Source organism: Heliangelus exortis, chromosome 8 (genome assembly GCF_036169615.1).
Source record: "Heliangelus exortis chromosome 8, bHelExo1.hap1, whole genome shotgun sequence".
In the NCBI taxonomy this organism is placed as follows: Eukaryota; Metazoa; Chordata; class Aves; order Apodiformes; family Trochilidae; genus Heliangelus; species Heliangelus exortis.
This window is the reverse complement of record NC_092429.1, coordinates 21,003,038-21,026,373: the sequence shown is the minus strand read 5'-3', so window position 1 is coordinate 21,026,373 and position 23,336 is coordinate 21,003,038. Positions and strand designations below refer to the sequence as shown.

Below are 23,336 nucleotides of genomic sequence, written 5' to 3'. Positions count from 1 at the left end.
ACTCATTTTTGCTTTTTCTTCAGAGATACCAGTTTTCATGGAAATGTGTCAATAGAGAGAGTGGCTATAAAATCTGTTAGAGTTTGCCAGCAGCATGTTCTGCAAATAATTTCAGCTGTGAACACAGTTTGCCAGATTCTTAGCTGATGTAAATCCATCTGGCTCCACTAGAATCAATGAAATTATGTTCGTTCACACTGCTTGAAATGTGGCCTAATTTGTTTCCAGCTTTCATTCATTTTATTCTAAGTTTGGTGGCTGTATTTTTTATAACGGCAGATAATCTTTTTATCATTTTAAATGGCAGGTCTGTGATCTTGAATAAGCACAGGATAGAAATTGTGCATCAGTGGCAGACAAAGAGCCCAGGAGTGATGTGCTTTTGAGGACGTGACTGCTGAGAAGGTCGGATGCTGATATTTCACATTGTTCACATGCATCTGTTTTTCTTCCATGTTGAACCTCAGAAATAAGAAGCTTTTATTATCTACTTGAAGGACGTCAAAACTGGGACCACGACAGTCATGTCCCTCCCAGAAAGGAAAATCTCTTGCTAAAGTGAACAATGACAGCTTCTTGCAGCACTATGAATTGGTCATTTAATTCTAGTGTTTGTTTTGGTGGGTTCCCAGACTACCACTGAAGAATGGAGAAAAAGCAGCAGACATAAATCCTAAGTATATCAGTATTACAATTAGTCCACTTTTTCTCTCCCACTAGAACTTTTCTTTCTTTTTTTACTGGAATCAATTGGTCTAACCTACTAAGTTGCTGCACTTCACATAACAATCCATTTGTTGAGTACATTGATGGAGCGGGGGAGTGGGAAGGTTGTGCGTGCTACATATCTTAAGTGTTCTTAACTGTCATGATATATCATTTATTTTAATTGGTTGCAAACATCAAGAAAAAATAGGAGTAGGTAAAAAACAAAACATCTCTTCAGCTGCTTATACATCAGAGAGAAAGCTACTGGGTTAAGAAAGCAGCTCCTCCACTAGCTGAAATTATGTAATTTGTTTGGCAGTACCTTATCCTTGTCTGTCTGATGGTGTAAAAAAGTTAAGGAGCATGCTCACTGCTCGTTGCCACCAGGATATTAAATAAGCAAAGTTTTCATTATTTTAAATTTTTTTGCTGCTGTCCAACATCCTGTTTAGCGAGCCTTAGTTTGCCATCCAGCAATTGGGCAGTAAGTCATTATCAGCAAGTCAGATGCCCTAGACACATCTTCTATTTTAATCACTATAATACCACCAGGCAGATTTTAACCACTATATCACAGCAGTTGTAAAAGTCTGTTCCACAGCCTGCTAGATTGTTAAGAACATGACACAGAAACCTCAGATGAAAGGTGCAGTGATATATCACTGCAAAGTTTCAGAGCTTACAAATTTAAAAATGAAAGATCACAAGTCTTCAGAAGTCACTGTTTCTTCTCTTTTCTCCAAATACAAATCTGAATGCTATATTTGAAACTCCTGGCGTTGTGTTAATACGCATCACCACTTTCAAGTGTACTGAGAGACCAATTTTTCTGGGTTTAATTTAATTAATACCAGTCTTATGTCTGCTCAGCAGAAATCCCAAGAAAGCTGCTCTAAGATGCGAGCGATTACGCCACACTTCCTGTCTTTATTTGTAAGTAGCATTGCAGAGTATCAGCTGCCAGCTGGTACCTGAATCCTTTTTGCCAGCACAACACTGAAAAGAAATGATTTCTTGTGTGGTCATTAAATTACCATCCAAGTAGAGACACTTACAATACCATTCAAAAATTTACTTCACTCTCTGAAATGGGGAAAAAAAATATTCTACAGTGGCAACAGCCTGAGTGAACTGTTATAAATTTGTGTCCATGATTAATGTTGGACAGACCTGGCCAAAGCAGAAATATCTTTAAGCATAGAAAAAGACTCAGGATGTAGCACCTATTCTCTCACACTAGGGAATAAAGTATTTTCATGAGCTATTGTCAGAAGAGATGAATTTCTGATACATGAGAAACAAGCAAGGTTAATTTCATACTGATTTCAATAACTGTTTGAGGGCTATAATAGAGAAAAGCAGCATAAAAGTATCCACCGTGTGCGCACAATTCAACACCAGGGAAACCAGTTCTGTGACGCAGTACATCTTGCTCTTTTCAAAAGATTTTAAAGCATTTCTGTTTAAAAAAGCTTGAACATGCCACTAGTAGTTACTGCTGTAAGGACAATATATACAGAAAGGCAGGGTATGGGTTCTAACAGGTTGCCTCCAAGGGAGAGAAAATATGCCTTTTGTGCTACTCTGAGTAATACTCCTGGGAGAAGCAGGTGATGTAAGCCCTACCTCATGCAGGAGCATACCACCACCTTCTGTCCTCACTGGGTGTCCTTTGTACTCAGCAAGGACAGGACCCCAAGCAGCCACAGCATCTGTGGGGGTGGCAGGATCCCTTCACACAGACTCAGAAGATGTACAGAATAGCCCACCCCACATATGTCTACTCTGGGACATATGTCTCAGACTTAAAAATGTGAGACAACTCTGATATCTTTAATGTAATGAATAGCTGGGTCCTGTTCCTACTGCAGTCAGTAACAGGGAAGGCCTTTCCATGGGGCCTGGTATCAGGATTTAGAGAGGAACCTTCTCCCCTGCTCATCCTCTGATAGGTATCTGCTGTAACCATCTCTGCCTTTAATCTCTTGTTAAGTTTATGTTTGTAGGTGAGAGGATTTTACACATCAAACAAAGCCCTGAGGACACTTCCTCCCTTCTAGGGAAAGATTTGTTTTCAAGAAGAAAATGATTCATAATTCAGAGAAAAGAAAATGCAAAGCAGAATAATTTACAGACATTGTTTAACCCTGTTGGAGTGGCTGGTTCCATCCAGCTCATGGTGGCTCCTACAAAACAGCCAGATGGGCAGTGTCCTGCAGTGACATGCAGGATGTGCCAGGGAAGTGGAGTCCAAGCAAGGGGTAGGAGACAGCAGGAATGCTTTGTGCAGTTTATCAGGAGGCCAAACTTACCTTTCTTTGAAAACTGCCAGAAAGAAGTCTGAAGTCTCCAAAGAGAAAAGAAATAGAATCATAGAATTTCTCACGCTGGAAAAGACCTTCAATATCATTGAGTTCAGCCTTGTCCTAATCCTATTACCCTATTCCTGATGTGCCCAGGCACCACATCCAGACAATTTTTAAACACATTCAGGGATTTCAGTATCTCCATGAGATGTCTAGGCAGTGACTGGACATTTAAGAATGTGCTAAGTGAGAGCACAGCAGAAATGTAATTCAGGTTGTTCTCTTTTGAGAATCCTGAGAATCCAGACACAAAACAGGGATATGATTTAGTGGCCTCTCCTCTTGATAGATATCTTTAAGTTATTAACATGTAGGATATTTTTGAATTGTGAATACACAGCCTAACCCAAAGCTAACACTTTATTCTGAGAACTACCTTAATACCTTAACTACCTTAAAACTACCTTTTCAGGCTTACCCCGTGCTCCTCATCTGCACAGAAGCCACCACCCAAGAATCATGGCTGCAGCCACTCTGAAAGGCACTTTATTAGACAGGTAAACTGTGTCCTGCTCTTCCCTTTGTCTTCTGCTGTTCTGCTCATTACTGCTGGTATTACTTCCAGGTGTTAACTGAGTTTCATCACCCCTCTCTCTGCAGTGCTGCCACTGCTACCAGAGAGGAGCACTGGGCAGGGTGCAAGTGCTGGCATCCCAGCTCTTGTTCTCTGCCAGGTCCTGCTGATGCCTCCATTTGATGCTTCTCATAAAGGCTAAGAAGAAGAACACATTTACTATGAGGGTAAGTTAATTGATCATGCTGCTGAACTTGAACTTTAAGGATAATTATAAGGCATGAGGAAGCTATAAACTTTTCTGCAGTGTGTTCTGAGGTACTCATGATCAAGCTATCAAAGTTCAGGGTGCATAATGAACTCTTCTGAGCATAAGAAGCTGACTATTTAGATTTCAAATATAAAGCTGAAATATTTCTATTTCAAAAGCAGTTTTGTTCTGTTGTTTTCTTGCATTTTGGGATTTTCAAAATCGAGGGTTGATTTTCAAAATGCTTAGGCCTCAAGGAGCCATCTAAAATAATTGGGAGTTGGCAGTTTCTTATTCGCAAAACAGACACTCCAAATCCCCTTTAAAATAGATGTCTTTTTCCTTTTTCTCTTTACTTTTTCATATCATTTGGAGGTCATAATTTGAAAGAGAAAACCAAACAGAACATTTCTCATTGTTTATCATGCTAGCCTCGATTTTTTAACTTTTAAATTCCATACAATATAAGCTCCTTGACACAGAGTAATTCCCTCTGGAATTATTATGATAAGAATTATTTGCTAGTAGAGCTGTGCAAATAATTTATTTTTCCCTTCATCAACTGAACTGGAAAAAAAATGGGTGGGAGGAATAATTTGTGTCAAATGAAATGTGTAGGCTTATTTTCAGATTTTAAATCTCGTTTTAGAAATTATTTTTGATAATTTTTTGAACAAAAATATTTCCAAAAGGAAAAATCACGCCTTTTCTGAGTTTTCAAAAAAATTACTCAAAAGTATTTATTATTTATTATTGAATTCTGAAAATGCTCCCAGCCATCCCTGACAAGTTTCTTCTGTGAATACTTCATACTTCAGAAATACTAGTCCTTTCTCCTACTGAAGAAAGCTAGGTGAAAAGTGAATGCTTTTTGTCTGTGCATGGTGTTTGAAGTATGTCAAAAGCAACTTAGCATCCTATAGCTAGAATAGATACTGAAAAAGAGGTACTGGATTATCTTGTCTCCAGCCCTACTGATATAACAGCACAAAGAAATTATGTGCTGGAAATAAAGTTCTAACTGTATCTTTTTAATTTGGGAAAACACTTCTTCCTTTACCTACTGTATTTCAGTTGCTAATTTCACATAAAGAAAGCTTGTTTTCTTTTTCAAAAATATCACGAGTACTGTTTAATTATAGACTGCTTTACTATTTCTTGTTACTTTGAAGCCATTAAACTGACTAGATTCTGCCAACATTTTATTATGTTTGATTAAATCAGTGGAATTATATAAAGATGAGAAAATTAAAAAAGCCTTTAAGTATTAGAAAGCTTGAGATAGATGGTATAAAGGGTCAAATTTACTGGCTTTTTACCAAAGAAAAATTGGTAAACTAATGGGTGGTCTGTGGCTATATCTCCTAAAGGATGACCTTCTCAGAGGTCAGTCTGTCCTTATCACTTAGCAGATGCAGCTTGAAAGGAACTTAGACCTCAGATGGGGAAAAGTAGAGGAGACCTGGCTTCTGGCACTGACCATGGAGCAGCAATCAGGAGATGTGTGGACACATGTGTACTCCTGCCAGTTGTGGTACCAACACTGACTGGTTTCCCCCAGTGCCTAAACAGCTCTGCTACTGAGTTCAGTTCTTCACCTAGCCCCAAACTCACATTACACAGAAAAAGAGACTTCATGGATGTCTTTGTGAAATGAGGCTGATGATACTTCTTTGATATTATTCTGAAAGTTTAAGTGACTGATAGCTTCAAAGCAAAATCTTATGATTCTGACCTAATGTAAGGATAGAATAAAATAGAGATTGCTTTTAGTCTTCAAGTGCACTGAAACATTTATTATTCATGGTTGTTTTTAACAAATATTGGGTAAATGAAGGAATGTTCGAGCAGAGGATAGAGCTGAACTGCACTGTCCACTGAAGGGTTGGTAACATGTTTTTGTTGTCTAGGAAAAGTCATGCTGCTAGGTCGAACTTGATCCAATTATTATAATATTCCACATACCAGAAGAACAAAACAACTTCATTTATATTTCAAATGATTCAAATCAATACTTCCCTTCATATTCTGCAACCCCCAGCAAGCAACTCTTATAACTGAAAAATTTAAGGAGTAGATTGCAAGTTATGAATAATGTAGAACTGTCATAGGGGAAAGCAAATTGTGAAATACTGCTGACAAAAGCAATCAGTGTATTTTATACTGAAGAACAAACCTTTGCCATTCCATCTTGCACAGCATAGCTTTTAAAATCCTATACAAACTTTTTAGTTTTCCTTGAAAGTCAAGCAGAATTCCTCAGCTTCAAACTGTACAATGGAAAATGTACAGTTTCTGTTCTAAAAGAATGTTTGAGCTAATCTGGAAGTAAAATACATGCATACACATATACATATATATATATAAAGTGAAATATATAGCTCTAAGAAAAATACTATAGAACTATTCGATGCGGGTAAAGAAAGAACCTAGAAAAAAATTTGAAAAAAAAAAAAAAAAAGAAAAAGAGAAATTAAAACAAGAATATCTAGCAGCATCTATTTCTCTAGCAGCAGCTTATTATAGGGAATAGATCTAGCAATATTGGACAGGATCCTGTTTGGGACAGTTGGATGGTGAACAACAGCATCCTTGCACTAAAGCTTTCTTCTGGGCATGGAATTAAGGAGGCTGCTGTTTAAAATGAATTGGTCTGTGTATATATTTCTTGGGATGAAAGAGTCTGTTTTTACATTGGTTATGTTTTAGTGCTATATTTTCTCCTTCAAATAGAAAGAGAGTTGCAGAGAAGAAGAAAGGAGTCGGCACCCCTGGGATTTAGCATGGTGCCCATAGCAGCCATGACCTTGTGAACCCACCATTATTGCTCATCTTTCCTCGTTTATTCTCATGCCTGCCCAGCATCTCCTCCTGACCTACACAAGCCAGGAGGGAAGCGCTACACAAAACTCAGAAGTGCCCCCAGATTCTTTTAAAAGCTATTCTGTACTTTCATGTTGAGCAGAAAACCTCAGGAGAGGAAAAGGGCAGAACTCTGTAGATTTTCTGCTATATACAGATTTATCATGATATACAGAAAATTGACTGAAATGACTTAGTGGCCATGTAGTTGTATCATGAAGGCAACAAGCCTCTGGCACGTATCCAAGGCTCTTGTATCAGAAGTGAAACGTAGCTTTTAGAATACATTATTTTTATTCCCCTTTTTCCTATGCAAATGACTCCTGTTTGGTCTCAGTTTTACCCCTTCATGATAATCTCTGGGTAGTCAGACCTACCTCTGAAGATAAAGAACTTGATAAAATAAGGAGAAAATTCTTGGTTCATAACAGGCTTCTCTTGAGATGCATACACTGCAAACTCCAAAGTCTGGTAACACCCATGACAACACAGCTGCCCCCTCTTGGTGCTACTGGCACCTACTGCTGCAGCCCCGAGGCAGGACAAGTACTTTGGGCTGCTGCCTTCAAGTCTGTTAGGGTGAAGTCTTTCCTATACCTCATGGCAATTCTTTCCCTTTCCTATTTGTCTAATGCTGTTATAGCACATAAATTTCAAACCTGGTTTCTTTTGAAATGTGCTGAGCTTATGAGGATGTAAAAAAGTATATGTTTTATGTGTTAGGAATGAGGGGAAAGCTCCCGTATAAACATCATTGAGACTGGACTTTGTGTTTTATTAATTGCGCTTGCATTGTAACAGTATTTGCACAACACTCCAAAAGGTCTCTCTCCTGTTATGGCATACAACTCAGCCCATTTTAAATTGCAGAACCTTTTTTTTTTTTTTTGTAATCCTAGTATGTGCAAGAGATTTTTCAAAAGTCCTAGTATAATAGAACAAAGTCAAAATTTACAAAATCCCCAATCTTTTCCAAGAGCCAGCATTAAACCACCTTTAGACAATTTCATTTTAAATACCAAATGCTTCTAAAAATCTAATGTGATGCCCTTTGTATAAAGCCTTGAGAGTATATGTATCTCCTCTTCACAGTTCACAGGCAAGCTCAATGTCAGCCACACACTAATAGTGCATTTATTAGTCAGAACCTGAATCTAACTGTGCAGTGGGGAAACCAATGAACTATGTTAGAAGTATATACTTCACCTGCTTTTGGAATCAAAATGCAATAACCTTTTTTCATTCTGTTGGTACTGCTCTCCTGCATCTCTTCTATTTAAACATTGTGTATTTTATGAAACATTAATAGACAAGCAAACAAACATATAGGCCACAAAATCTGAAGTCTGCATTAGAATGAAGAGAGATTTCAGAATCTGACTCTCCAGAGTTATTATTCTGTATCTGTAAAAAGCAAAACTCCATATGTAAATTTTAAAAAATCAAGTCTAAAAATGAGGTATTAGTACATTCCAGAACTGAGGCTGTTGCTGTCATTCACCTGAAAGGATGAATCTTGGAAACAATCAGCATGTTGAGGGTTACTTCTTCAGTGCCTAACTGAGCTAAAGGGTGAGAAGGTAGTAAGATGATGCGGATTGGTTTGGATATATAAGGAATCCTTTTAAGGATTGGGTGTTTAAGGATTCCTTTTGTGATATGTGCAGTTGAGGAGAAATTAAATTATTCCCTATTCCTTTCATCCAACTGTTTCTCCACTCCCATTGACAATAAAACAAATGAAAAAGGGGAATGAAACCTTTTTTTTTTTTTTTTTTTGGTCTCTTTTTCCAAATCTAGCTTGCACATGGGGTTAAATATTTTCAGTGGCAGAATATTAGCAGTTAATGACACTCAGACTGTTTAATCTTTAGCTCATTAATAACTGTAACACACCATTCTGGAACCACAGCTTCCCATCTTTTAATTCTTCTCCTGTGTTGCAGACGGGAAGGATCTGCCCTTGCTGGCAGACTGCAATTCCTATGGGACACGAGTGATTAAAAATGTAACTGGCTTCTTGCTGTTTTGCTATCCTGCTGGAAAAATTATTTCAGGGCCATTCAAAGGAAGGTTCCATAAGCACAGTATATTTAATGAAGCTTGTTAAATCATAAGCAATTTTCTGCATTGACAAAGTATAATAGGTTTATTTTTTCATTGTAAATTGAGTTGTTCCTGCTCAAGGTTTCTCTATTTTTTCTTTCAGTCACACATGCAGTGACACCCCGTGGGATACAACTGAAGGAGGGATGATCTCCAGAGAAGCAAAGACAGTGAGAAATGAGCAGCTGGAGGTATTCAGGGTGTGAGAGGAGGAAAGGAGGATTTCCCAAAGTGGGTCACTGACAAAACAGATGCTGACTTCTACTGCAGCTCTGTCCCCTGTCACCATTTCCATTGCTGCACCTACTTCCTGACAGCTCTTCTCCCGCAGAGGTGCAGAAGGTCACAGGACCCACAGTGCTCTGACTGCAGGGAAGGAATGGCAATTTTTAGAATTTTTTTTTAAAGTCAATTCCTGGTTGTGCTTACATGGTAAAATCAACAGCCCTAGCTCTAAGTAAGGGAAGAAGTAGTACACAGTTCAATAAATACAATGAGAAGACCTAGAGTCAATATAAAAATAAAGCCAAGCTAAGTAAGGTTGCAAACCCCCAAACCTCTCTAATGACCCTCTGCCCCCCAAACAACAGATGGGAAACAGCCAATGACCAGGTTATTTGTGTCACAGTCAACATTAGCACAATACATTAACTAAAGCCTAAAGGATCACCTTCCATAGAGAAGGAGTTTCTTGTTCCCTCCCCTGTAAAAAAGGCTTCCAGAGCTTCCTGGAATCCAGTTCATATTCATGTAGCTTGGCCTGTTTTTTCTGAACTGGCCAAAAGAAATGCACTTGTGAAACATTACCAAATCAAAGAAGTTAAAAATTGCTGTGTTTATGCTGACTTCAGAAACACCATCCCAAAGTCTAAACATTCTTAATGCACTAGAGAGTTACGTAGAAAAATGAGTAAAATCAGTTTTACCAAATATAAAAGTCAGAATCAATAAACTGTCCTGCAACTGTTCTGTCTCTGGTAACTTGCATTAAAATATATATAAAGTGTTCTGGGAACTGAAGCAGTGCTTCAGTTCAATAAAACTAATGCAATTAAAGAGGAAGAATCCTGTTTTTCTCCTGCTTGCAATTTCAAATGAGAGCTTCCTAAAACTTGTGACCATTGCTGGAATCCAATTCAGGACCCTGGCTTATCAAATTCCCAGCTCTGGCAGCAAGCCTTTGAGATATTATAAAGTACTGCTCATCACACCAGCTCTGTCTATAAATGCTCCAGATAACTTTAAAGTTCACACCCCCCATTTTGTAATGGGCAAGTGTTCACTTTGATTCAAAATGGAGTCACCAAATGTGTGCAGCCCTCAGCCAGCGCTTCTTTTCTTGCAAGGAAACAAAGGAAAACGTGTTAGCACAAAAACGTCTCCCTGTAACATTTTTTTTAAACTTGGAAAGCTTTGCAGGACATCACACCTACACAAAGCTGCAGGTTCCTGAGACCCTGTAGAGCGAGAATCTTATTCTGTAATTCATTCTGGAATGAGAAACTGCCAGGCTAATGAGCTCTCCTGCAGCCACTTCCCCTGCAGATGCTTCCCTGGAAGCACAATCTTAAATCAGACACCACCATGCCAGATGTAACCCCCCCAACAAACACTAACCCCTCCCTCCCAATGTGGCTGAAGAAAGGCACAAGAGTACTAGAATCTGGCTTTAATGAAATCACAGACAACTTCTCAATTCAGACAGTGGGAGCCAAATTAATTCCTCAGCTTCTTTAATGCCGAGAGTCACGTCTTGGGAATTCAGTATGGGAACATATTAATCTCTCTGATGGGCAATAATGCAATACATTACTGACGGGGGAGCCAGCACATCAGCACTGTGATAGTGACCCTGACCAACAAATGACTGAATGGATAAGGACAGAAGGAACTGCTTTAGCTTGAAGGCAGATCCTCAACTTTGGCAGGCAGTCCTTCACTCATGTCCCACTACTAATTTTCCAATGCATTATTTTGACTCTTTGGGTATCCAGAAATGCTCATTATGAAGCTGTGAGACAGCGCCTGATAATACATGTCTGTGTCAAAATAACTTATCCCTCTTTGCAGTGGTGATTTTTAATGTTCATAGGGCATGGTAGGTTATTAGATGGAAGTTACCCTTTGATGGTCTCTAGTGTAATACGTTACCAGACAGCAGCGTCCCTGAAAAAGGGCCTGGTGGTAGGGGTTAGGGGAGGAGGAGAGTTTAATTATATTTGTGAATGAAAGTATGTCCCGAGAAGAGTGGGCAGCCTGGTTATTTATTGGCTATTCAAAAACACTCAACACAACCTATGAAAAAGATCAGGCTCTGAGATATGGTGGTTCACATTGCTGTTACAGACTCTAGCCTTGAAGTCAAGTTCATGCTGAAGAACAAAATTACCTCTCACAATATGTCGTTTACCCCTGAAAATGAAAAGGGTAAGAGATGTATTAGTAACGTTGGCATTAGTGGAGGCAGCTGTTTTTAGATACTTGGTATTTCAGGGATGTGAGTTTAGTGTCATTATTGGAAGTACAGCTTACTATATTCCTCTGCTAACTTTCCAACAGTGAGCAGATGGTTACCCTATTACCAACCATTTGCATTTAACATATTGTAATGATTTATGTACCACATGTCACCGAGCAAAGTGAAAACAGTCGATGGCATCTAATTAGTTGGGTGTGAAGATGCATATTTCAATGTATATCTCCTTATTGTGATCTAACTTTATCTTTTTGGTTGTGAATAGGTCTAATATACAGTCTAACAGAAATACTGATGGCTGTTAAACATGAACCACCATGTTCCCTCTGTCATTGGGACAGTATTGTCATCATTAACATTTGTACCAGTGCTCCTGTTACATGCCTGTTTTATAAGTGATGGTGCAGGGTAGACAGTTTATAGCAATCCACTGCACTTCTTTACCAGACTTCCTTAAGTGTATTTCAAAGTACTCCATAAATCTTAACATGTCACACACTGGCTCATATCACAGACCAACACACATTTAGAGAGGGTGAAAGTGCTCTGGTACTGTGTGGCTGAGAGGAAAAGGATTTAAGAGTGGAAATAAAAAAATCACAAGGTCTTCCAGGGAGTTTTCCTAAGAAGCCAACGACTACTGACATTTGCACAAACATCAAAGTCAGTAGACTCAAGGGTTCAAGAAGGAGAGTAACATTTCTAGAAAACTGCCCTCCAGCACTGGGATATGGGCATGTGTGTGTGTATGTCCCAAGGGCCGATCAGCCTTAACCCACAGTATGAAGCTATGGATTATCAGCCTCTTCATTAAATGTTTTTGGTTTTAGGCTTATTTTAAAACAGTGGTCATTGCTGCAGAAATGTCAAAATAATCATCAGTAAAGTATAGCTATGCTACTCCAGAGTATAGCAGCATTTAGAGCATAAAAGTCACACCAATCATTCAGTTTTATTAATTTTTACTTGCTTAGAAGTCTGGATGAATTCTTGTGTAAACAACAAGACACTGTTCACAGACAAACTCTAAGGCTCTAGGACTCAGTATGCTGCAAATATAAAAGGTAGTCTCATAAAGGAGTAGTAGCATATCAAGTTCTCCAGTTCCTGTTCCTGCCTAATGTCATTAGGATGCTTCTTGCTATTTATTATTCTTCCATTTCTAGCAAGTCCCACTAATCTTACCAGGACACAACCCAGCATCCTGCAAAGGGCTGCAGCTAACAATATGCTTTCCTGAATGCGTCAGCAGCCAGACTTTCTCTTGGGAATGCTACCTGAAGCATAACCCCTTGTCTCCCTTTCCCTGATCATATTACTGTCTGCTCAATTCATAATATTGCTGTTGCTCTCTGTAGCTCTGTTCTTACTTGCAGATGAGCAAGACTTTATTCTATGAAAACAGAATTAACAGCAACTTGCTCTGTTGTTCAGCTCAGTTGAGATGTTTTACTGAAGATCTTTGGTGCCAACTTATTTGCACTACAACTGACTGCAGGCAAGTAAGAACCAGGACAATTCTTTGAGCACTTATACTCCTGAGGCCTGTTAATCACAGAGAGAGACTCAAGAGTGAAGGAGAGAAAGGGTTCTCACAGACTCCACATAATGAGATTATTAGACCCTTGACCTTTAGTAATTCACTTTCCAGTTTTTGGAATGGGTGTCTATGTGTAACTGCATCACTGGAATTCAGAACTGTCCTGCTGCACACCAGCCCTATTACACAAAGATGAGAGGATGAAAACACTGCAAGGTGTTAACATCCTCTAAAGAGAAGCTGGGACAGCCTCCTTATTTCTGTCCTTCCTTCTTTATTTCCTTCCTTCTGTCCTCCCTTCCTCTCCATCATTTGTTTTCCCTCACTCCTCCTACATGAACAGATTTGAAACTCATTGGTTAAGTATGATTAACTTCAGAAAAATTAGTCCTGATTTACAGGATAGCATCTGAAACTGGTATCAGATCTGGACTCTTGTTTCAGTACTTCTAATAACATACATAGCATTAAATACAGGTCTACAGTAGAGGAAAATAGGAGGAAAGGCAGCAGTTCCCTCTCAGTTTCAAATATTTCCCTACATCACAGCTGAGCTCATTTATTACAACAGAAAAGATTAACAAAGAGAGAAAAACCACCTGCATCAAGGATATTCTGGGTTCAACTACTACCTGTGGAGGAGTATCCAGGAAAAATCAGCTCCTAAGCATATGCAATTAGGTACCAAGACGGACAAAACTAACAGCAGGCAATCTCACCATGCTTGTACCCATGGAAGGGATCAAAAAGTTAAATTAAAAAAGAAAAGGAAAAAAACCCCTACAAGTTGGTAGTTTCTGTTACTTGTGAAATAGTTGCAAATTTTTAAACTTTGAAGAGGATAATATGTTGTACCACTCCACCTCAACCCGAAGGACATACCTGTGCCAGGAATCATTTGTATATTTGATCCAGGAGTTCCTTAAGCTTATTTCGGTGTTTGCATTAACTTTTTTGAAATGAAAAGCTTAAAGGAAAGAGTATCTTCAAGACATTGGAATCATTGAATTTATTCAGAAAGGGTCTTTGGATAGCTTTTCGGCATACAAAGTACTATTGAAAGAAAAATTCTCATTTCTTTCATCAGGAGTTTCATCTCTACTCCTTTAATGTTCAATGGCAAAATGAATTATACTACAGAAAGGCTTGGTGCCTCTCCTCAAACACCCTGATCCTGCATGATACTGAGCTTCCTTGAAAGACAGCTGGGGGAGATTAATATGGAAACGAACTAAGAAAAGACGATCAAATGTTAATGAGCGAAAGGGTAAGTGAAACCTGGTGATTTAAATTCACTAGTTTCAAAAATGTATAGCATAATGAAACCTTGTCAGCCATCCAGCTCTAATACTCTGCTCTCTTTCCAGTCACTACAAAACTGAGACCACTGAGCTGATGGACAGGACTTGTGTCAGCAGGGTGGAAGATGGAATTATTTGAATATGAGCAGAAGTAAAACCCATGCAGGACACCCATAGTGAGTAAACCACTGGAAACTGCTCATGTGTGAATAAACACAGTGACCATTTAGTTATTTCAGTTCATGATGATCCTAGATTTGTTTGCAGAAAATGAAGCAGTATTTTCCTTAATGACACATTACAGCAGAATTATAAAAAAAAAGCTAATTGCACTTGGGAGATAAATTGACATACTCTTAAATACATATGTTTGTTTTTCTTTCCCGTTCTCTAATGAGTTCATAATTTAATTGGAGAAACTGCTAGATTCCCTCCAAATACTAGCAAAAACCTCAAAGGAGAACTAGCTGGTTATGCAAGTATTCTTGAAAAAAAGGAGTAGTCAAGTACAGTAAATAACCCTTAAAAGCTTAAGGCCTACACATCTCCATATTGATGGTCTGGTTCTGAGCTGAACATTAATGAAAACATTTTCTATTATAGATAAAACTAAACTATTCTATATATTACCCCTTCCCAAGGGCCAAGCTCTGCTTTTGGATACATTACAGAGAGATATTATTACAGCGTTGTCAAGTGTATGCCCGAGTAACATGCAGATTTAATCCATCCATAGAACGGTTCTGTAGAATCAGTCAGTGGATGGGACCCGGTACAACCAACCCAGATTTCCTGCTGGGACCGACTGGTGAAGGCTGCAGTGCGAACTCCAGACTCAGGGGGGCAGATCGGCTCTTTTGTACGAGGAAGGGCACTCACCTACCCCAAATCCACAGCAGAAATACTGAGGGGTTCAGGGTCACAGCTGGCAGGAGGGGCAGACTAATAAGGCAAAAGTGCTCCCTAGGTAGCAAATATGCTTTCCTCCAGAATAATTTATTCAGATCCTGAGACGGATTTAAATTTAGAAGAGAGAAAGTGAGAGCAAGAAACTGTTAAAACTGAGAATACTTTTCACTTGTGTACTGTTAGAGGCTTCTATTGCTGTTGAAACTGCAACTGAAGCTGAGACAGGGTCAGAAAACCCTGGGGCTTAAACACAGCAGCTTCAAGGCGAGAAGGATATAAAAATAAATTCCAAAGGGCTTAATAACATTGTACAGAGGCTGGATATTCTGGTGCCAGGATGAAACCAGTGGCTCTTAGATCAAAACCTATTCACCCACAAGCAGTTAGTTCCTTTGTTTTAGCTAGCTAGCCACTCTGTCACCCATTAGGGCAATGTTTTTTTTCAGTAGCATCCCAAATTACAGTTAATTGACAGTATAGCAATGTACATGTCACCGACAATGTAACAGTTAAAGCAATAATATTTTTGAATGAACACAGTAAAACCTTTAGCAGCTTGATCCAAAATCTGCTAGGAACCTTTTGCTTGACATCAAAGGAATTATAATCAGCATTTTCGTGAACTTCTCCTAGAAAAAAATGTTACAAAAGGGAGCTGTGCCTTGCAGCTTACTGCCAGGACTCTCCTTCCTGAGGAATGGAGGATAGGCAGAGCTTGCAGACAATCCAGGCCACCTCTGCAAGCAGCAAAGTGAGAGAAACCTTCCCGAGGTTACTATACATTACACCCTCTGATTCTCTGCAGCAAGGCCAGATGAGGGGAAAAAATGTCTTCTCTTTCTTAGTTTCCCATCCCAGAAGAATTTATTTATGCATTACTCAACCTTTCTAGCCGTTACGACCATCTTGCTTCAGCAGTTAATTAACACAAGTGCCATAATTTAATACAGTTAATGCTACTTGATGCCCTTTAATGTACCTTCCATTAGTGATATTATTGTAGTATTACCCTGTAAATTAAAATGAGATCAAAACTAAGAGAGGTTCTCTTTAATTAAGGTACTGGCACACTACATCATCCATTATTCACTAGAAAAAATCACCCTGATTTAGTGAAGCAGACCATCAGCAAGTCAGAATTAGTTCATGTGCATTATTAGGTTTCTCGAATAATGTGAGCTCAATGGGGTTGCTGAAATTGCTAACAGCCAGGTTTCCTTTTTTCCATCATCTTAATAAATACACAATGGAAATGGTAAATTGAAGATGAATAAACAGGTGGTAATAGAGGAGGTGAGGTGTTCATTGAGAATACACAGATTTTTATCTCTAATGCAACATGCATGCAGGCTTATTTCATGCCAAAATGGAAATCAATGACAAAACAAACCTTACAGTAAGTGTGCAAATCTCCTGTTTATAATTTTTTGTGAAGTACACGAACCATCCCCAAATATTGTACATAAAATATGGCAGATTTCAGATAGCTGCTTTTCACTGTTGGAGATCTTTAAAGTATAGTGTGAAACAAATTGTATTTTATGCTGCTTTTAGAAATACTCTATTATGAGCTTTGGTGATTTGAACCTAATTTAACCTATTATTTTTTTCAGTGAAAGGGCTGTCTTTAAAATGTCTGTTAGCGTCACTGATCCAACATCAAATCAAGGTAGCATATCCACAGGGAATAACCGAGTGTAGCTTTAGTAAATGTCTATAAATATGTATGTTGCGAAGCCCAGAATATGAAACATTGTAGCAAAAAAAAATAATTAGATCTTAATTTCCAGTTAACTTCCTAAATTAATATCCAAGGGCTGGAAAGCTCAGCTCAATCAGGAACAGAAGCACAAAATCCTTGGCAACCCTTTCTCCACTCCATGGTGTTCTGATGCTCAGGGCACCATGATCATAATGCTGATTGAGACTCTTTGGGGAGGGCCTACAAGGTTTCTGGTAGGGGACCAAAAATACCTAAAAGCATGTGAAAATAGGACTATAGCAAGTCACATCAGTGAGACTGAAAAATCAGGGCCTGTGTACTACAGCCCCCACAGCTACTTAGCAGTAGGCAAGCCTGTAACTTCACTAACAAGGAGGGCTCACTACATATTGAAGGAAAGGCCATCACATCCCTAAAGATCTGTTCTCATTAGCAGAAGAGCCGTAAGAATTCATGAGTCTAATCTAGTGAGATACTACTACACATCAGATATTTAAAGCATGTGTCCAATTACTGCATCATTTAGACAACAAGCATCAGCACCAGATAAGCTCTCTGTATAGTCACATTTCATTTCTACAGATAATTTTTCACAAGACTGCCATGCCCCAGATGTACTCATAAGGTTTCTACTTCTAATTTGCATGCAAAGCAAATCTCTTTTAATCCTTCAGATGCTTCCTTTGATAAAGTACTGATAGTCTAGTTGAAGAAAGCTCCAAATCAGTTTTCAGATGGGGAGCAGCTTTTTTCTTAAAGTGTCTACCTTCAAATCCTAAGTTTTGATATGATGCCTCTCACCTATGTGGAACCCACGGAGAACAGATGCACATTAAACAGAATGTGTTGGGTTTTTATATGCTGAGGCTAATTTTACCTAATTTAACTATTTCAAACAGTATCTTAAACTCTCCATAACTCACTTAGTCCTCCCAAGAGATTTGTGAAAAATAATTTACAATTTAACTAATGAAAATTGCAATAAGAATTCTTAAACTTTATCTTATACTTGCAAACATTCAACTAGTGTGTAGTGAAATGAGGCAACCAGGTGGCACTAATTGCCAGGTAGTGGGTATGACCTTGTGTTAAGCCCACCTGTGCCTGATTAGGGCAGGATGTAGCAAGACAAACCTCTTTTAGGGCAGGATGCTCCAAGGTCCAACGAGGTGTTCCAGGAGAAACTCACAAATAGTGCTCTGAGTCTGATGCTCTCAGGGCTGAGCAGCCTAGATCAGTGCTACTGCTCCAAAAGTGGCCTCCCCTCTGGCTTCCTCAGGTGTGAGCTTTATTGGCCCCCTAGTCCTGCTCATGCTCAGTAGGGGCCCACCCTAATCAGGCACAGGTGGGCTTAACACAAGCTCATGCCCACTACCTGGCAATTAGTGCCACCTGGTTGCCTCATTTCACTACATTAGTGACTCAGTATGTATATGCATTTGGTGTGGACATAGAAGATTGTAACTACATGTGAAATCTACTGTCATAAGAAATGCATTTTGATGTAATGTAAAAATACATATAAAATTATAGGGATATTTTTCAATAGATACATCACATTGATTATATTTTAGGTATCAGTTTTTGCTATGTCCAAATGCTTATGAACAGGAATAAAGGAGCTTGTATAAAGGAGCTAGAAAATAGCAAACTCATTATAGGAGTAATAAAGATACAGTCAGCAGTGTTTTATATAATTACTATCTCTATTTTTTCCACTCAGTTCTACGTCTGCAAAAATGCCTTGGCCTTCTATGACACATTAGCGTTCCTGTTAATTTTGATACTTAGCTTCTCTTACAAAAAAAAAAAAAAAAAAAAAAGATCTGAACTCTCTATAGAAAAATCAGAGAAGAAAAATGTGTATTAGAGTGGTGAGTGAATTGCTAATACAGAAGATCCCAATTATTTCTTCTGAACAAACTGGCATCCAAGACACATGTAAAGGGTATCACCCTCCTGCTTGAGGTCATCAGTCAATTGCTAGTTTGAGCTGGGAAGAAAATTTCTTGGCAGTAATATCATTGCACAGTTATTATTTTGGGAACTACAGCACCTGATGCAAGGCACTGCTTTCCCCAGGGAGACTATTTGTCTTGAACCTAGCTAAGTTTGTTACATTCAAATAAGTCTCTCTAAAACATTTTTTTTGTTTTTTTCCATTTTAGTTCAGCTTCCCTGCATTTCAGAGATAATTGTAATACTGAGAATGGACTTTAATCTCTGCTGCTTGTCTTGTTCACAGGTGGGTCATAGCTGGACCTAGTGGGAAGAGTCTGTAGAAGTGCTGCTGTTTCAATCAAAGCTTACATTAAAGGCCTGAAAAAGTCAAATGATAAAACAACATCTCTCTTTCTACTTAATTGCCATCAGATCAGGCTCCAACGGTATAAAAGCAGAAAGTGTTCTAAAGTCAGGGTGAATTCCTGAGGCAACATAAGAAACTGTTAATACTATCCTGATTGTGAGACCTAGGGCTCAAGTTCTTAGGATAGTGACAGAACCACACAGGACTTTGTACTGCTGAGTCAGAAACTTCTAGTGTGAAGTAAACAGACTTCAGCTGAGACATATTTCCAATGAACATGTCCCAGCAGAAAATGTTGTCATATTTCAGGAAATAACAGTTTAGAATAACCTTTGAAACCAAACACACACGCCTGTTTCTAGAGGTTTACATTCTCTTACCTTCCGTACACCCTTATGTCTGAAATGGCATAAAAGTAGCGTGCCAGGTGCTGCTCATCTACATATATTTCTCCAGTTGCTGGCCTAAGCAGTCTGATCCTCAGATCTGTGATGGTAAAGAAATCTCTTAACTTCTTGGTTGTGTCAAGCTGGCCATAAAGAGAAGCCATATTATGAAGCCGAGGTCCAGCAAAAAAAGCAAATCTATCTTTGATTTCGAAGTGGATTATTTTACTATTTGTCATGTACCCGGTAGAGTATTCTTCTGTGCAAATGATTTCTAGGACTGTGTGCTGTGATAAATCCCTCACTGATTTTGGATCCATATGAAAAGCATCTAAGCAGTCTGTGGCATAGTACTGGTAGGGCTGCCATGTTCGTCCATAGTCGAGTGATTTCTCCAGGATCATTTGGTCTGGACGGCCAGATTCAAAAGTGATAATGATGTTATCTGTCAGTTCAATGGTTTTGTTCCAAGAGAGTGTAATATTAACATGAAGAGGCTTTGGATAATCCTTCCAAGTCGTGGACTGCCAAAATGTGGAGGGATGTCTTCCTTCAAGGTCAAACATCAGTTCTGGAGGATGAGCCAGTTCTTGGGTACTCGCATCACATTCATTATTGCACATGTAGGGATTCCCCTGGAAAAGAGCAAATCTGTATTACAAGAGACATGGCATCATGACTGTGACATATAAAGTTATTTTTGTTCATCACATGAAAACTGTTGCTTTCTTTTCCAAAAGTGAAACCAGGGCAGGGAAAAATAAATGGTTGCAAAGAATAACTTTATCTTAACAAGATTTATCCTGAATGTTTCACATGTTAATGTACAAACACACACACATACAGCACCCTTGCTTGTGTAACAAAACCATTTTTCTTAGTCTGTTTCAGAGAAAGAAAATAATTTACCCTGAATGACTCAGACCAGTGATCGAGTAACAAAAGACTGGGAACAGTAAGCAAGTCTCTCAAAGCTCAGGAACTCCTAGAAAGAGGCATCATCCACAGAGAATTTATTTTTAAAAAAAGTATGTTCCGTAAGAACTCTGTAACAAAAGAAGTAATTTTTAGGGCAAGTGTTTTGAGGTCAGCGGTGTAGCCCAAATGTACTCAGTATGAACCAGTACCCAGTACACCTTCAGTTTTTTTTAACTTAGGAATTAAATTTATCCTGCTTATCTGTGCTCCTAGCTTAACAGTGGCTTGCCTTAAAACATTCACCCTTGCCATCAAAAGCCATCAGTGCTCTGCCAGCTCTGGGGCTTGATCAGACATCTGCCATCTTATTACAGGGTAGTGAAGTACTTCAGGAGAGACTTTTCATGAAGCACTGGCTGAGGTTACCAGGACAAGATAATCCAGCAGTTGATTAGGTGGGAGATGTCAGCTGCTCCAGCTGGAATGCTGCCGTGGTGGCTGAAGGTATGAAGGAGGGCTTGAGTTAAAAATAGCAACAAAAAAAGCTTGCCAATAGGGCACAGCTTTTGCTGTTGCTTGTCCTCTGTAGCAAGGTGAAAGTGAATTATTCTCTTCTTGGCCTTTTGATGCATTAACTTGCACACCACAATCTTCTGCTTTTTCACAGATCGGGGATATCTTGCAGCAGTTGCCAAGATATCAGACCCCATAGGTTGCACTGAATCACATCTATCTAATTTCAGCTTTCAACAGTACAGTAATATTATGCTACTTGTTCATTCTGCAACCACTGCTCTGTACCCTTGCCTCTGCCTTACACATAGGCTGTGGAAGGAGAAATGCCTCTTTTCACTGATGGTCAACACTGCCGGGGAAAAAGATGCACATGCTTATACCTATCAGAGCTTGGTATGGGCATCAGTGCAGGTGCTGTTGTCATTCATCAGATCCCCTCACCTACCCTGGAAATGGAAAAAGCCCTGGTATAATTATCAACCTTTTCTTATAATTAGTTAGACTTTTCTCCATATGAAAGCCTTAGAGCAATGCAGTGACTTGGTGCCATCCACTGTGACAAAGGGTTTCAAAGATAAGTTTCCACATCGGTCACTGCCCTGCTCCTTGATGTCCTCCCACAAAACGCAAGCAAAAGGACTTCTGCACTCACTCTGACCACCCCACCAGCAACTTCCAGGACAGGGAAATGCTATGTTCTTTCTCTCTCTCTTTTTCTCTCTCTCTTTCCCATTAATACAGCTGAATGCTAAAACTGACAACAATTCACCGGGACCTGAAGTTAGGAAAAAACCTACAAGACTACAAAAAGGTTTGGTTTTTTTCTGATAAGCAGCACACTGCTTGTTACACCGACAGCTTCAAAGCATGCAACTGTAACTGAAAATACCCTGTAAAATGTGTCTATAATAAGTCCCTGTTACAGCTCTGATTTCAAGCTCATGGTTGCTATTTCTATGCCTTCCTTTTGAATAAAACAGTGAAAATGAAAATACATTTCAAGCAGAATACAGAAAAGAACAGTTTTGTTATTATTTAAGCTCCATTTAATGTATTAGACACAAACACCAGGATTTGCCTAACTTAAGCTTTTTCTTTTCCTTAGGGAAAAAATATATACATATTGTGAAACCTGTAAGGTTACAGACCCTTTGACTGTATAAAAATATCTGTTTTGCAGAAAACGCTCAGTTAGGTAAATCCCACCTTTCTGAAGGCAAAAGCAACTTCACTGGGTCATGAGTATTGAAACACAGCAAATAAATGCTCCTGGGTAGCCAGACAGGTGCATTAAGCAGTGCTGAGGGATGGTTTTGTTTTCTTCCTCAACAAGCAACCACTAAGGCTGTTGCCATTCTTCATGTTAAAAACTAAAGCCACTCTGATTCACTACCCTGGATACCAGAGGAGGAGCGTTTCAAGACTTCCAGTGGGTAACCCAGGTTGCATGGGGTGCATTGTTTCTTTCTGTACATAAGGGTTGATTTCTGTTGCTTCCTTTTCCTTTCACCTTTTTCTTTTTAGCAAAAGCTGAGGTGCCAATATAATCAGAGAATGCTGGGAGATGGGGCTCTAACAAAACACAAGCTAGTGAGAATGCAGTATGGTCACAAGCAATAAGGTATCTAAAAGAATGATGCTGTGAATGCTAAAAATCAACCCTAGCTTGCTACTGAATAGTGGTCCACATATCAGAGGGTACAAAGTTTTTTGGGAAAGGTGAGGCTGTTCCAATTAATAGATTGTAGAAAGAAGCCCACCGCAGAAACCTTGGGATGAGGAGATGTCTGCAAATAGAGTCCTAATGAGAATCTTCAGGCATATCGTCTCCAATAAATTGAATTATTATTTTCATTTTATAGTTTGCAGTTCTCTTTTAAGAGGTGAATATTTTGATGACATCAAAATAACCTGTGTGGAATTCAGTATTCTAGAAAGGAAATTAGGAGAAAAAAAAATTAACCCAATATAAACTGATGTCCTGCATTATAATATGGAGAGTGAGAGAAAGAAATGATCAGTTTAGTTAAGTTCCCCTTTGCCTACTGACATGGCAGTCACTGACGTAATTTCGAAAGAGTTATCATGATTATTTCTTCAGTGGCTTGGAGTCAGATTCCCATTTTCTCTACCAGCAACTTGGCTTTAAACTGCTACTAAATAATCTTACATGTAATTTGCATATTAAGTCTTACATCACCAAAATAGTGATAAGAGGTCTTACCCTACATGAGCATCCCTTAATACACATTATTATGAAAACAATTAATTTAACTGGTATTAGTTACTTATTGTTATGTCTTGATCTCTGCAATAATCCTCTTTAAGACCACTGTCTTAGTTAAATGAATACAACAAAGAGACTCTTTCCTCACTTTGTGAAAATTAGGCCCATTCTGTGTCGGGGACATCTAAAAGACTGGAACATTAGCAGCTGCAAGTAATTTTGTGAC

General features: G+C 38.9%; 1 protein-coding gene across 5 annotated transcripts in view; it reads right to left on the bottom strand.

Annotated features, from left to right (window-relative positions):
• NTNG1 (netrin G1) overlaps positions 1–23,336 on the bottom strand; it is a 150,864-nt gene that overhangs the window by 64,889 nt on the left and 62,639 nt on the right. For all 5 annotated transcript variants that reach the window (XM_071750968.1, XM_071750971.1, XM_071750969.1 and 2 more), the window contains exon 3: positions 19,444–20,084. In XM_071750968.1, the coding sequence (XP_071607069.1) occupies positions 19,444–20,084 (641 nt within the window). The remainder of the gene's footprint in view (positions 1–19,443; positions 20,085–23,336) is intronic.